Source organism: Hemitrygon akajei, chromosome 9, assembly GCF_048418815.1.
Source record: "Hemitrygon akajei chromosome 9, sHemAka1.3, whole genome shotgun sequence".
Lineage (NCBI taxonomy): Eukaryota > Metazoa > Chordata > Chondrichthyes > Myliobatiformes > Dasyatidae > Hemitrygon > Hemitrygon akajei.
The window spans coordinates 105,689,673-105,702,496 of record NC_133132.1 but is presented as its reverse complement, the minus strand read 5'-3'; the positions used below and the strand labels follow the sequence as shown (position 1 = coordinate 105,702,496).

General features: G+C 35.4%; 1 protein-coding gene across 15 annotated transcripts in view; it reads left to right on the top strand.

Annotated features, from left to right (window-relative positions):
* Window positions 1–12,824, top strand: part of fbxo9 (F-box protein 9) — a 140,852-nt gene that overhangs the window by 22,818 nt on the left and 105,210 nt on the right. For 6 of the 15 annotated variants that reach the window (XM_073056739.1, XM_073056748.1, XM_073056747.1 and 3 more), the window contains exons 2-3: window positions 4,232–4,309; window positions 7,323–7,337. In XM_073056739.1, coding sequence (XP_072912840.1) covers window positions 4,232–4,309; window positions 7,323–7,337 — 93 coding nt within the window. Of the gene's footprint in view, window positions 1–4,228; window positions 4,310–7,322; window positions 7,338–12,824 lie in introns of all 15 variants that reach the window. The other 9 variants (XM_073056742.1, XM_073056741.1, XM_073056752.1 and 6 more) reach the window with 3 other exon arrangements.

Here is a 12,824-nt window from a genome sequence, read left to right as displayed (position 1 = left end):
ACAGCACAACTTTAATCACTTCCTCAGTAGAGCTATAAATACTTTTCACACATGTTAGACTTTATTTTTGTTCTAATTGCATTCTTTCTTATAAAATTGTGCATCATTTATCTAATTTGTTTTTCTGGTGAATGTTGTGTATCTGATGCAATGTACCTGTGATGCTTCTGCAAATAAGTTTATGATTGTGCATACATGTACTTGTGCACATGACTTTGGTAAGTTATCAAAATGAAACTAACTGCAAAGAATGTGCTGAAATAGAGTTATTTAAAGTGTGCCATTTATAAATATCACTGCACTAAATTGGATCTTGATGCCATGTGGGAAATCAGGTCAGCAACAGAACACTTGTGTTAAATCTGCTAGGAACAAGCTAACAAAGCATTGCAATTGAAACATTTAAATTGGAGGTAGAATTAAGAAAGGGTATAAAAGGAGGGGATGAAATATGGCACTAAAATAAGGACCCCACCATCCAGGCCATACTCTCTTCTTGCTGCTGCCATCAGAGAAGGAGCCACAGGAACCTCAGGATCCACACTGCCAGTTCAGGTCTCAAGCATGAGGCTCTTGAACCAGAGGGAATAACTTCATTGAACTTCACTTACCCAATGCTGAACCCACAACCTATAGCCTCACTTCCAAGGATTCTTCATCTCATGTTTTCTATGTTTATTGTTTGTTTATTTTTTCCTATTTTGTTATTTTTTTTCTCTTTGAAGTTACTGTAAGTGCCTACAAGAGAATGAATTTTGGGATTGTATACGGTGACATTTATGTACTTTGGTAATAAATCTACTTTGAGCTTTGGAATAATACTTGTGACAAAATGCTGGCTGATGATTATGAAGGTTTCATTCAAAGATATGTTGTAACTATGTGGTTTTGTGCAGGTCTTGTAGCTTTAGTTTTTGGTCTTGTTTTGTCTGATGGGTTTGGAGCTCCTTTCCTGCATACGTGCTAAGGTGGTAGCGCTATATTAGTACACAGCAGCCTCTCCGGACTCTGGATTGGGGATTGCCAAACGTTATGTGGATTTTCTGGTGTCGTCTGTTTTGTCATGTGCTTTTGTGATATCATTCTGGAGGAATGTTGTCTCATTTTTTAACTGCATTGCATTTGTGGTTTCTAAATGACAAACTGAATCTGAAGAGCAGCTTCATGTGCAGCAAAGGCAAAATGAATGATACAAGTATCTCAATCTGCAGAAGAAATGGCGCTGGGAATGAATAAAATATAAAATACTGTAAGATGCAAAGACAAGCACTCCAAACTAAAGGATACATGGAACATTCTTTGTAACCTGTCGTTTTGATGGATAGGGAAAGAATGACCCAGTCCAATTTCTAACCATCTTCACATTTCCTTGAAATGATTATTGCTGATCTGTTTTGACACAAATGATGCATTTTACTTTGTTTCAATGTACATGTGACAAAATAAGCTAATCTTTAAGTGAAATCTCTGTGTTGTAATATTTTATTGTTATTGCTTTCCCTTGTAGTACTGCAGTGCACTGCTGTGATGAATTGATCTGTCAGGGTGGCATTGAAAATCTTTTCCACCATACCTCCATACATGACAATAATAAATCAACATGCTAATCTCTGTACCAATTTATCAGTGCCAATTAGCGAAATCATTTGACAAACGAATGGACTGTTTCATTAATGAGCAATGAATACAATGGTGTGTGGACATTTGCACTGACACATGCACCAGTCAAATTTGTTGGTTGACTGATAACTAACAAGAAAGGGAAGCAAGCTGCAGCATCAGAATTAGAGAAGTAGGCAAACATTTTGATGCATGAAGTGTATTGGCATGGCACATAAAACACAGTAACACTCAAAATGCTGGAGGAACTGTGGATTTCTAGTATCTGCAGAATGCGTACATGAAACGCAATTCAAGTTGGTTAAACTGCACAGAGCTGGTTTATATCTTGGTCTTTCAAGGACTAAGGAACTGATCAAAAAGTGCATGAAATATTTTGTGTAATTACTACTTCCTCTATCCAAGAGGTTAGTACTCAGCTAGCCTAATTTGACCTAAAGTGAAAATTCAGCACTTACATTTTTTATATTTTGGCTTCCCTGGAAATAGAGTGACCGGTCGGTAACTGTTCAACCTTACTGCAAAAGTCATATTTCAGCCTCAAACTTAAAAAAGTGTCATCAGTAACTTATTGCTCTTGATCCAAAGGCATTACTTCCAACACCCCAATATTGAACTGCTCCCACAATCTTTGGACTCACTTTCAAGAGCTCTTCATCTCATGTTCTCTATTTATTGCTCATTTATTATTATTTTGCTTGTTTTTTTCTTTGTATTTACTATGAATGCCTGCAATAAAATGAATTTCAGGATAGTATATAGTAGCATACATATACTGTATGTTTTTAAAGTAGCGAGAGAAAGATGGCCTCGAAGATTGTGAATTAACATTTAAGATTAAACAGAAAGAAGGCCTTAAAATTTGGGGTCAGAGAGCGAAAATGCAACCTGCAGTCAACGTGCAACCTGCAGCCTCAGAATATAAGAGCGTTTCTTTAGAAGAGATGAGGAGAAATTTCTTTAGCCAGAAGGTGGTGGATTTATGGAATTCATTGCCACAGACGAGTTAGAGGCCAAGTTATTGGGTATATTTGAAATGGAGGTTGATTGGTTTTTGATTGGTCAGGCCATCAAAGGTTACGGAGAGAAGGTAAGAGAATGGGGTTGCGAAGGACAATAAATCAGCCATGGTGGAATGGCAGAGCAGACTCTAAACCGACTGGCCTAATTCTGCTTCTATGACTAGTGGTCTAACATGCTGCAGACACTCAAAATCAAGCTTTGGAGAACTAATTGTGATTTTCTGCTTTAAATATTGCTTTGTTCTGGATGAAACAAAACAAATCCACTGTGCTGATGCTCAGTGTATTTGATATGCATGTGTGTCCCCATGGTTGTATGTCAGAGTCACAAGGTCATCTTCTGTAATTGTTTAAATTCAATCTTGACCGCAAAATAAAGCTTAAAATCGGCAAATCTTATGAATGCTGTCAAAAAAGTACCCAAATACTTCACCACTTTGGAGTCTGCGTAAAATAAAAGTTCAAAGTAAATTTATCATCAAAGTATATGCATTATTTTGAAGTATTCAGAAGTAAAAGCCATTTTCTTGCTTCTGTAAGTATATGCATTCATTATTATGAGAGTTTACCAGAAATCCCAACTGTATTCTGCCTTCCAGCACATCTTGTAGACATGTAATGTATATTTTCATAGCAATGTAATGTAATACTGTTGTTAGCTATATTATTAAATGTTGGGTTCAAAAATACTGTACAGTCGGCCCTCTTTATCCGCGGGGGATTGGTTCCGGGACCCCCCCCCCCCCGTGGATACCAAAAATCATGGATGCTTATTTAGCCTGACTCAGTGCAGTGGTCTTTAGGACCCAGTGGAACCCTGGACTTAACCTCTCTCAATGCGGTGGACATTAGGACCTGGTGCAGCTCTGAATCCGCAATGTTTCTGTTCACAAAAATAATCACGATCACGATTGAAAATAAGGTGGAAGTAATAAAGCGATCAGAAAGAGGTGAAACGCCGTCGGTCATTGGAAAAGCATTAGGCTACAGTCGGCCAATGATCGGAACAATTTTAATGGAGCATGTGAAAGGCCCTGCCCTGATGAAAGCTACAATTATTACTAAGCAACGCAGTGGTTTAATTATTGAAATACGTATGTTTCTTAAGTTTTATATGCATAGAAAGGTAAAATATATACTGTATACTAAGAAAAACATTTTACTAACTGACGCTAAATAATACCGGATGTACCTGTTCCGACTTCAAATCCAACTTAAAGATGGACTCAGGAACGGAACTCATTCATAATCCGGGGACTGCCTGTACTTCTAAATAATCTCTAGATTACTTATAATACCTAATACAATGTAAATTCTATGTAAATAGTTGTTATACTGTATTGTTTAGGGAATAATGACAAGAAAAAATAGTCTGTATATGCTCAAACAACGAGTGCTGAAGAGAGAACTTCCGGGTTTTCCCGATCCGCGGTTGGTTGAATTTGTGCAATGCAGAAACCTCAGATAAGGAGGGCCGAACTGTATTTGGTTGATATCTGGCAATTATAAAATTTTAAAATTTAGCATTGTTTTTCTGTCTGTGGTTGATTGGCCACATGTGACTAAGAAAGACTGTCTTTTGTTAGCAGGTAGACAGTGATAAAGATGACTACACTGGTGTCATTGATGTTGAAGACAATGAAAGAGCTGAAGAAGCAAATCTTCAGGTAATGACCCTTCAGTCTCTTCTCAGATTTATCATTCATGACAGCAGTCTTCTTTCTTTTTACAATATTTTATTCAGAAGAAAAAAAAAGATTTACGGAGTGCAACACATAGATACATCTCAACATAACTTGTGTACATTCATATATTGTAATAAAATTGATCAAAATGTTATAGCATGACACATAAATGTATACCACTCTGTAATCAAAAATTTAACGATAGGTCATACATCATAAAAGAAATTTTTTATATATATATATAAAAAGTCAACCCCCTACCAACTACCAAAGAAAAAAGCTGATGGATGACAATGGATAATTAGAAAAAAAAACATTCACTTAAGAAGAGAAAATAAAAATATACATGAAAGTCTGTGCACTGTTAAACTTTATAAATTGGAAAAGTAATTTAGGAAAGGTCCCCAAATATCATAAAAAGATTGTTTTGAATTTAAGACTGAGCAGCGGATCTTTTCTAAATTTAAATACGACATAATATCACGTAGCCATTGAAAATGTGTAGGAGGGGTAGACTCCTTCCATTTAAGCAAGATTGCTCTTCTTGCTAAAAGAGAGGTAAAAACTAATACCTGTAGGTTAGGAGTATTTAGAGTTATATCTTCATTTGCAATAATACCAAACAAGGCAGTAAGGGGATTTGGGTCAAATTGGACCCTAAAAAGTTGAGAGAAGGTATGAAATACTTCCTGCCAAAACTTTTCAATTGTAGGGCAAAACCAAAACATATGAATTAAAGAGGCATCAGCAGAGTTGCATTTATTACAAAGTGGAGAAACATTCAGGTAAAAACTGGAGAGCTTCTGTTTTGAAGTGTAAGCTCTATGAACCACTTTAAATTGTAGAAGAGAATGACGAGCACAGAAAGATAATTTATTAACCCGTATAAGAATTTTATTCCATCTATCATCAGAAATCTGACAATTTAGGTCATCCTCCCAAGCTTTTTTAATTTTATCTAAAAAGTCTTGTCTAGAATCAATCAACAAGTTATAGATACTGGTAATAGAACCATTAACAAAAGGTTTTAAATTTAAAAGATCGTCCAGTAAATTTTTATCAGGACCTATAGGAAAAGTAGCTAATTGGAAACGTAGAAAATCTCTAATTTGAAGGTATCTGTAAAAATGCGATTTTGGGAGTGCAAATTTATTTTACAATTGGTCAAATGAAGCAAGAGATCCTGAGATAAACAGGTCCCAAAAACACTTAATACCTAATTCATCCCAATCTTTAAAGACTTAATCAGTCATGGAAGGGATAAAAAAAATAATTAAGGAGAATGGGAGATGATAATGAAAAATTCGCTAAACCAAAAAATTTTCTAAATTGAGACCAGATCCTTAAAGTTTGCTTAACAATTATGTTATCTGTTGTTTTATTTGCTGAAAAAGAAGAGTATGATCCAAGAAGAGAGACAATAGAGGAATTTTTTACAGAATTAACTTCTAAGGAGACCCATGATGGACAGTTTTTACGATAAATATAATAGGACCAGAAAGTAATATTCCTTATATTGGCAGCCTACGAGCTTGTTTATTATTCCAAATATAAGAGGTTAAAATTGAATCTAAAGAATCAAAGTACATCTTAGGAATAAAAATAGGTAAGGCCTGAAAAAGATATAAAAATTTAGGAAGAATCTTCAATTTAATTGAATTAATTTGGCCAATTAGGGATAAAGAAAGAGGGGACCATTTAGAAAGTGTCTCTTTCACATAATTCAATAAGGGTTTTAAGTTTTCTTTAAATAAATTCTTGAAGTTTTTAGTAATTGTTACACCTAGATATGTAAATTGACTTGTAACATCTTTGAACAGAAATTTGGCATTTGAAGACATTAGGTCATTTAAAGGAAATAGCTCACTTTTATGTAGGTTCAGCTTATATCCTGAAAAAGAACTAAACTGGGAGATTAAGGAAAGAACCAAAGGTAAAGAAGTTTCAGTGTTAGAGATAAAAAGTAAAATATCATCAGCGTATAATGAAATTTTATGAGACATACCTTCCCTTAATATACCAGAAATGTCCTTAGATTCTCGAAGTGCTATTGCTAAGGGTTCTATAGCTAAAGCAAAAAGTAAAGGACTAAGAGGATAACCTTGTCTAGTTCCCCGCTGTAATTTAAAGGGCTTAGAAATTTGGGAGTTAGTAATAACCTGAGCGGTAGGAGACAAGTAGATTAATTTAACCCAACGAATAAAATTAGGCCCAAAATTAAACTTTTCTAAGGTCTTAAAAAGATAATTCCACTCAATCCTATCAAAGGCTTTTTCTGCATCTAAGGATAATATACACTCTGATTTTTTTTGGATGGTGAATATATCACATTCAATAACCGACGTATATTAAAATGTGAGTAACAATTTTTAATACATCCTGTCTGGTCATGTGATATAATAGATGGTAGAATATTTTCAAGTCTTCGAGCTAAGATTTTGGATAAAATTTTTGCATTAACATTTAATAAAGAAATCAGTCTATATGAAGAACATTCGGCTGGATTTTTTTTAAGAATAAGAGAAATAAAAGCTTCATAAAAAGATTGAGGGAGTTTACCTGATTTAAAGGACTCTGATAAAACAGAGGATAAATAAGGTGTAAGTAACGTAGTGAAAGTTTTATAAAACTCCCCAGGAAAGCCATCAGGTCCTGGGGTCTTACCAGAATGTAAAGCACGTATAGCCTCAGCCACTTCTTCATTGGAAATAGGCTGATCTAACTGTGTTAGACTATCAGCAGACAATGTAGGAATGTTGATATTACTGAAAAAAACATTCATATAGGTATCATCTGAAGAAGAGTCAGACTAATACAACTTAAGCTAAAAGTCTTTAAATACGTTGTTAATTTCAGAATGGTCAGATGTCTTAGTTCCATTATCTTTAAAAATGTCTGTGATTTGACGATTTTCTGTAAAAGATTTTAAGCGATTGGCTAATAAACTACCAGTTCTCTCCCCATGAATATAAAATTGAGTTTTATCTCTCAACAGCTGTCGTTCAGTTGGGTAAGTCAGCAGAAGATTATACTTGGATTGGATTTCAATACGCTTCTTATATATACTTGGATCTGGAGATAGGGCATACTTTCGATCAAGATCTTTTAATATCGCTGCTAGGTCAGACCTTTCTTTGTCAGCTTTTTTCTTTATATAGGTAGAGTATGAGATAATTTCTCCACAAATATATGCTTTAAAAGTATCCCAGACTATATTACCAGCAGTATCTCCTTTAAAATTTTCTTTAAAGAAAAAAGTAATATGGTTTTCCAAAAACTTTAGAAAATTTTTATCAGATAACAGTAAGTTAAAACGCCAACTTCTATTTGGTACAGAGTAAACAGGTTATCTTAAAGCCAGAAGCACAGGTGCATGATCAGACAAAGCAATCTCCTTATAATCACAGGATCGTACCAGTGGAAGCAAGTTTCTATCTATAAAAAAAAATAATAAATCCAAGAGTACATATGATGAACCTGAGAGAAATATGAATATTCCTTTTCTTGGGGGTGTAAAAAACGCCACACGTCAAGAATACCACATTGAGATAAAAAAGATTTAAAAAGTAGGACTGATTTATTAGTGACAGGGGTTTTACTTGAAGAGTTGTCTAATATAGGGTCAAGCCAAGAATTAAAATCTCCACCCATCACTAAGGAATACCGATTCAAATCAGGCAGAAAAGAGAAAAGACATTCAAAGAACAAGGAGTCATCTGTATTTGGAGCATATACATTCGCAAATATGATTAGTTTATTCCCAAGACTACCCGAAACAATAACAAAGCGCCCATTTGTATCAGAAATTACATTATGTTGAATAAAGGATACATTCTGATCAAACAGGATAGCGACACCTCTCGATTTAGATTGAGAGGGTGAGTGAAAATGTATACCCTTCCATCTTTTGAAAGAACATGAAATATCATCTTTACGAATATAGGTTTCTTGGAGAAAGATTATATGAGTTTTAAGTTTCCGGATATAAGAGAAAATATTATTTCGTTTAACAGGGTTATTTAGACCTTTCACATTGAAACTGAGTATATTAATAAAAGAATCCATCAAGTATCCTTTAGTAATATATAAAAGGTAATCACAGACATGTAGATAGTGAATAAGTAAAACAGTAAAAACATCCAATCAACTTTATAGAAGAACCCATTTCCCCCCCTCCCTCCCCCAAAAGAGAGAAATCAGCCAAGGGAGGCTGAAGACTAATTCTAACGTTCCCAACCCAAAACTCCGGTGGCTCCAGAAAATATATATGTATAGCTGTGCTGAATAAATGATTGTATGTGTGTGTATGTGTGTGTGTGTGTGTGTGTGTATATACACACACACACACACACACACACACACACACACACACACACACACACACACACACACACACACACACACACACACACACACACACACACACACACAAAAAATCGAAGTAAATAAGTTTGCAAATTACGATTAAAAAAAGCCATGGGAAATTATAAGTATTAGTCTCGGTAAAAAAGGAAAGACAGATAAGGAAAATCAAATATGGAAAATCAATAAGTAAAACAACATATACTGGCGGGTGCAAAAAAAGAGTAAAGAAACAAATAGAAGATCATTAAAAAGGGAAGCAGTTTAGATAGCTTCCTACATAACACTGAGAGAATATAACATTTAAAAAGAGCTGCAAAAAACAGCAAAAGAGAAAATGGATGCAGTCTGCCTGCATGTTTTGCATAGTTTGAAAGATAACAAGGCGCCAGTTACTTAATCAAACAAATGATTAAGACTTCGTAAAACCAAGAAACCTTGTTATCGACAAAACGCCAATTACTTGATTGAACACCTGAAATTAAAACATTTAACATAAAACAACTCAAAGTTGAATTTAAGGATGGAGACTGTAAAACTTTCTTAGCTTCTTCAGGCTTCGTAAACCAAGAAACCTTATTATCAAAAGTAGTAACCTTGAGTTTACACGGATCTCTGAGAGAAAGGCGACAGCCAAGCTTAAAAAGATCAGACATGATCTCTTTAAAAGCCTGTCTAGCTCTTAGAACTTCCGGTGGATAATCTTGAACGATCCAAAGCTGTTGATCACGAAATTGTAATATACGTTTCTTCCTTGATTCACGAAGGATCTGTTCTTTAATCTGATAGTCATAAAAGCGAATGATAATAGAGCGAGGTTTGGCGGGATCCCAATTAGCTGGGGTAACTTGGTGAACATGCTCAAATTTTGGTAGTTCCGATAATATATCAGGGAATAAATCTTTCAGCATTTGAGCACAAAAATCGATAGGTTGATTACCCTCCAGTTTTTCAGGAAGTCCAAGAATTCTAATATTGCATCTTCAGTTCCTCGTCTCCAAATCTGTAAGTTTCTTCAGTAGCGCGTCGTATTTTTTAAGTCGTTCCTTAGAAATTTTCTTGAAACCTTCGATATCCGTCTGCAACACCGGCAGAGATTCTTCATGTAGCTTAATACGAATTTCGTGACCATTCACAGTCTGCTGTATACTTCCAAGTTTCCGGTTAAGCATTTTCAGTTCAGATTTAACCAGGTCAAAGGAATTCTGTAACAAATCAAACTTGGATTCCAAGTCATCCAGTTTATCCAATTTTTCAAGTTTTGTCTGACATTTGTTGAACACTTCAGTCAAAGTCTCTAAAGTAGTCTCTTTTTTTGACTGCTTTCTACTCATGGTGCCCTCACTGAGATAGGTTTAAACAGCAAAGTAAGCAAATAATTTTGGAGCACGTAGCTAGTGCAACCTACTCCATTACAGCCACCGGAAGTCCCAGCAGTCTTCTGCCAGATCTATAAAGTCCATGTGTGTTTATCAAAGAAACCTACAATCAGTGGTGACTTTATTAGATACCTCTTGTATCTTCATGGTCTTCTGCTCCTATAGCTCCTCCACTTCAGCATTCAATATGTTGTGCATTTAGAGGTGCTCTTCTGCACGCCATTGTTTCAACATGTAGTTATTTGAGACTATTACCTTCCAGTCAGCTTGAACCAGTCTGGCCATTTTCCTCTGACTTTTCTCATTAACGAGGTGTTTTCAGCCACAGAGCTGCCGTTCACTGGATGCCTTTTTTTATACCATTCTCTGTAAACTTTATAGACTATTGTGTGCGAAAATCCTAGGAAACCAGTACCTTCTGAGATACTCACACCACATTGTCTTGTACCGATAATCATTCCACGGTCAAAGTCACATTTCTTCCCAATTCTGATGTTTTCTCTGAACAACAACTGGAGCTCTTAAACATATCTGCATGCTTTTATGCATTTGATATATATTTGCTTTAAAGAGCAGGTGAGCCAAATAATGTGGTCACTGAGTCTGTGCAGTGATGCTTCAGTAGGCATTCAGTCAGAATGTTATCTGTTCATATTTCTCTGTAAATGCGGCCTGACCTGTTGAACTCCTCCAGCATTTCCTGTGTATTCATTTTTGTTGATTTCTTCCAAATTATCAAAGCTTTGTCATACATTAAATAAACAACAATAGCTATTTCACTTTACTGCTTTTAAGCTAAAGTAAATGGCAGGTTTAATTTTCCTCACATTTGATCTCTGCCCTTTTAGTATCTTAATTCTTCTGTGCAATAGGACAATGAAATTGGATATGCATTTAAAAAGGAAATGTTTTCATCATCACAGTAAGATCATAGGTTCAGTGATCTAACGTGCCAAAAGTCCAACACACACAAAATGCTGGTCAGGGATTTGCTTATACACTCAGCAGGTCAGGCAACAATGACTGAGGAGAATAAACAGTCAATGTTTCAGGACTGGAAAGGAAGGGGCAGAAGGCAGAGTTAGAAGGTGGGTGAAGGAGTACACCTTGCAGATGATAGGTGAGACCAGGTGAAGGGGAAAATGGGGGAGCAGTTGATGTAGTGAGAAGCTAGAAGGTGATAGGTGGGACAGCTGAAGGGGGAATCTGATAAGAGAGGACATTAGACCATAGGAGAAAAAGAAGGAATAGGCACGCGAGAGAGGTGAGGAGAAGAGAACTGGTGAGAGGGGAACCAGATTGAGGAATGCAAAAAACAGAGAAGGGGAGGTCTCAAGATGGCACTTATGGAGTGAAACTGTTTTAGGCTTCGCTCCAATCCTTTTACTTTTTTCTACCTACAAACACCCCCTAATTGACCTGTTTATACCTACTCTAAAGGGGTTCATACTTATAAAATCTTTTTCAACTGTTTGAATCATTTTCAACTCGTTAAAATGTCTAAACCACGAGAACCTAAGGAATCGAAACAGACGAAAGAACCGTTAACTTGGCGAAACTTATGGACAAGTGACTTGAAAAACTGGAGAATAAATTAACCCCAGAGCTTTCTGCGCTCAATGAAATTTTAAAGATAGTCGATGCAAAACTTCAATCACTTACACTGGATTTACAACAACAACAAGCAAGAATTTTAGTTCTTGAAGATGCTGCTCGCCAGAGAGATCGCAAAATTGAAATACTGCAACAACAGCAAGCTTCGACTTTTCAACTGCTGGATCGTTATAAATCTAAAATCACTGATCTTGAAAATCGGTCTTGAAGACAAAATCTCCGGATAATTGGGCTTCCAGAAAATTTTGAGAACGGTGATCTTGACTGTATTTTTCTCTAAATTTTTAATGGACGTCTTCAGCTCAGAAGTACTGGATTCCCCTCCAATAATCGACCGTGCACATCGCATTTCTCGTGTTCAACCAGCTTCAGGTACGAAACCACGACCAGTGATCCTCCGGATTCATTATCCTCATACCAAAGAGCGTTTGATTCGGGCTGCCCGGAAAAAGGGTATGATCAGCTTTAAAAATTTTAAATTTCGTATTCTGGAAGACTATAGTCCCGAAGTTTTAAGGGCAAGAATGGCTTTTAAATCGATTATGTCAGAAATTCATCAGAAAGGCTACAAACAATTGAGAGTTACTCTCCAAGATGGGACTTATCGGCTATTCAAATCTCCAGCAGATGCTCAAAGATTCCTTGAAGAATAGTACTTTTTTTTTTACTACGAGTTGACTAATGTATTGTAATTTTACTATTTGTATTAAATTTTCTTTTCTTCATGCTAATAATTAGCCTATAGATTTGGATCTTTTATAATTTGATGATTTTTGTGTGATGGCTAACAGTGTATTTCTTACACACGGTAAAGGTCCGTTTTTTTTGGTTTATTCTGAATTCGTTCTTTTTATATTATTATTTTGTTAGTTTTGAAAGTAACTCATTAGGTTCTTTTAAGTTCATATACATTTTTTAAAATATTTTTAACGCTTAAATATTAAGGTTTTTTTTAAATAAAAAACTTTTCTAAGATGTCGTTTCTTTTCCCCAAAAGACCTTAGTGCTTGGATACGTCACATCTGTTTAGATGTGTCTGAATAAGTTTAAGGACTTTCTTTTAAAATACTAATACAATATTACCCATTTATGGGTTTTAACGTTTTAGTTCGTTTTTTTTCTTTTTTTTTTCTTTTACTCCC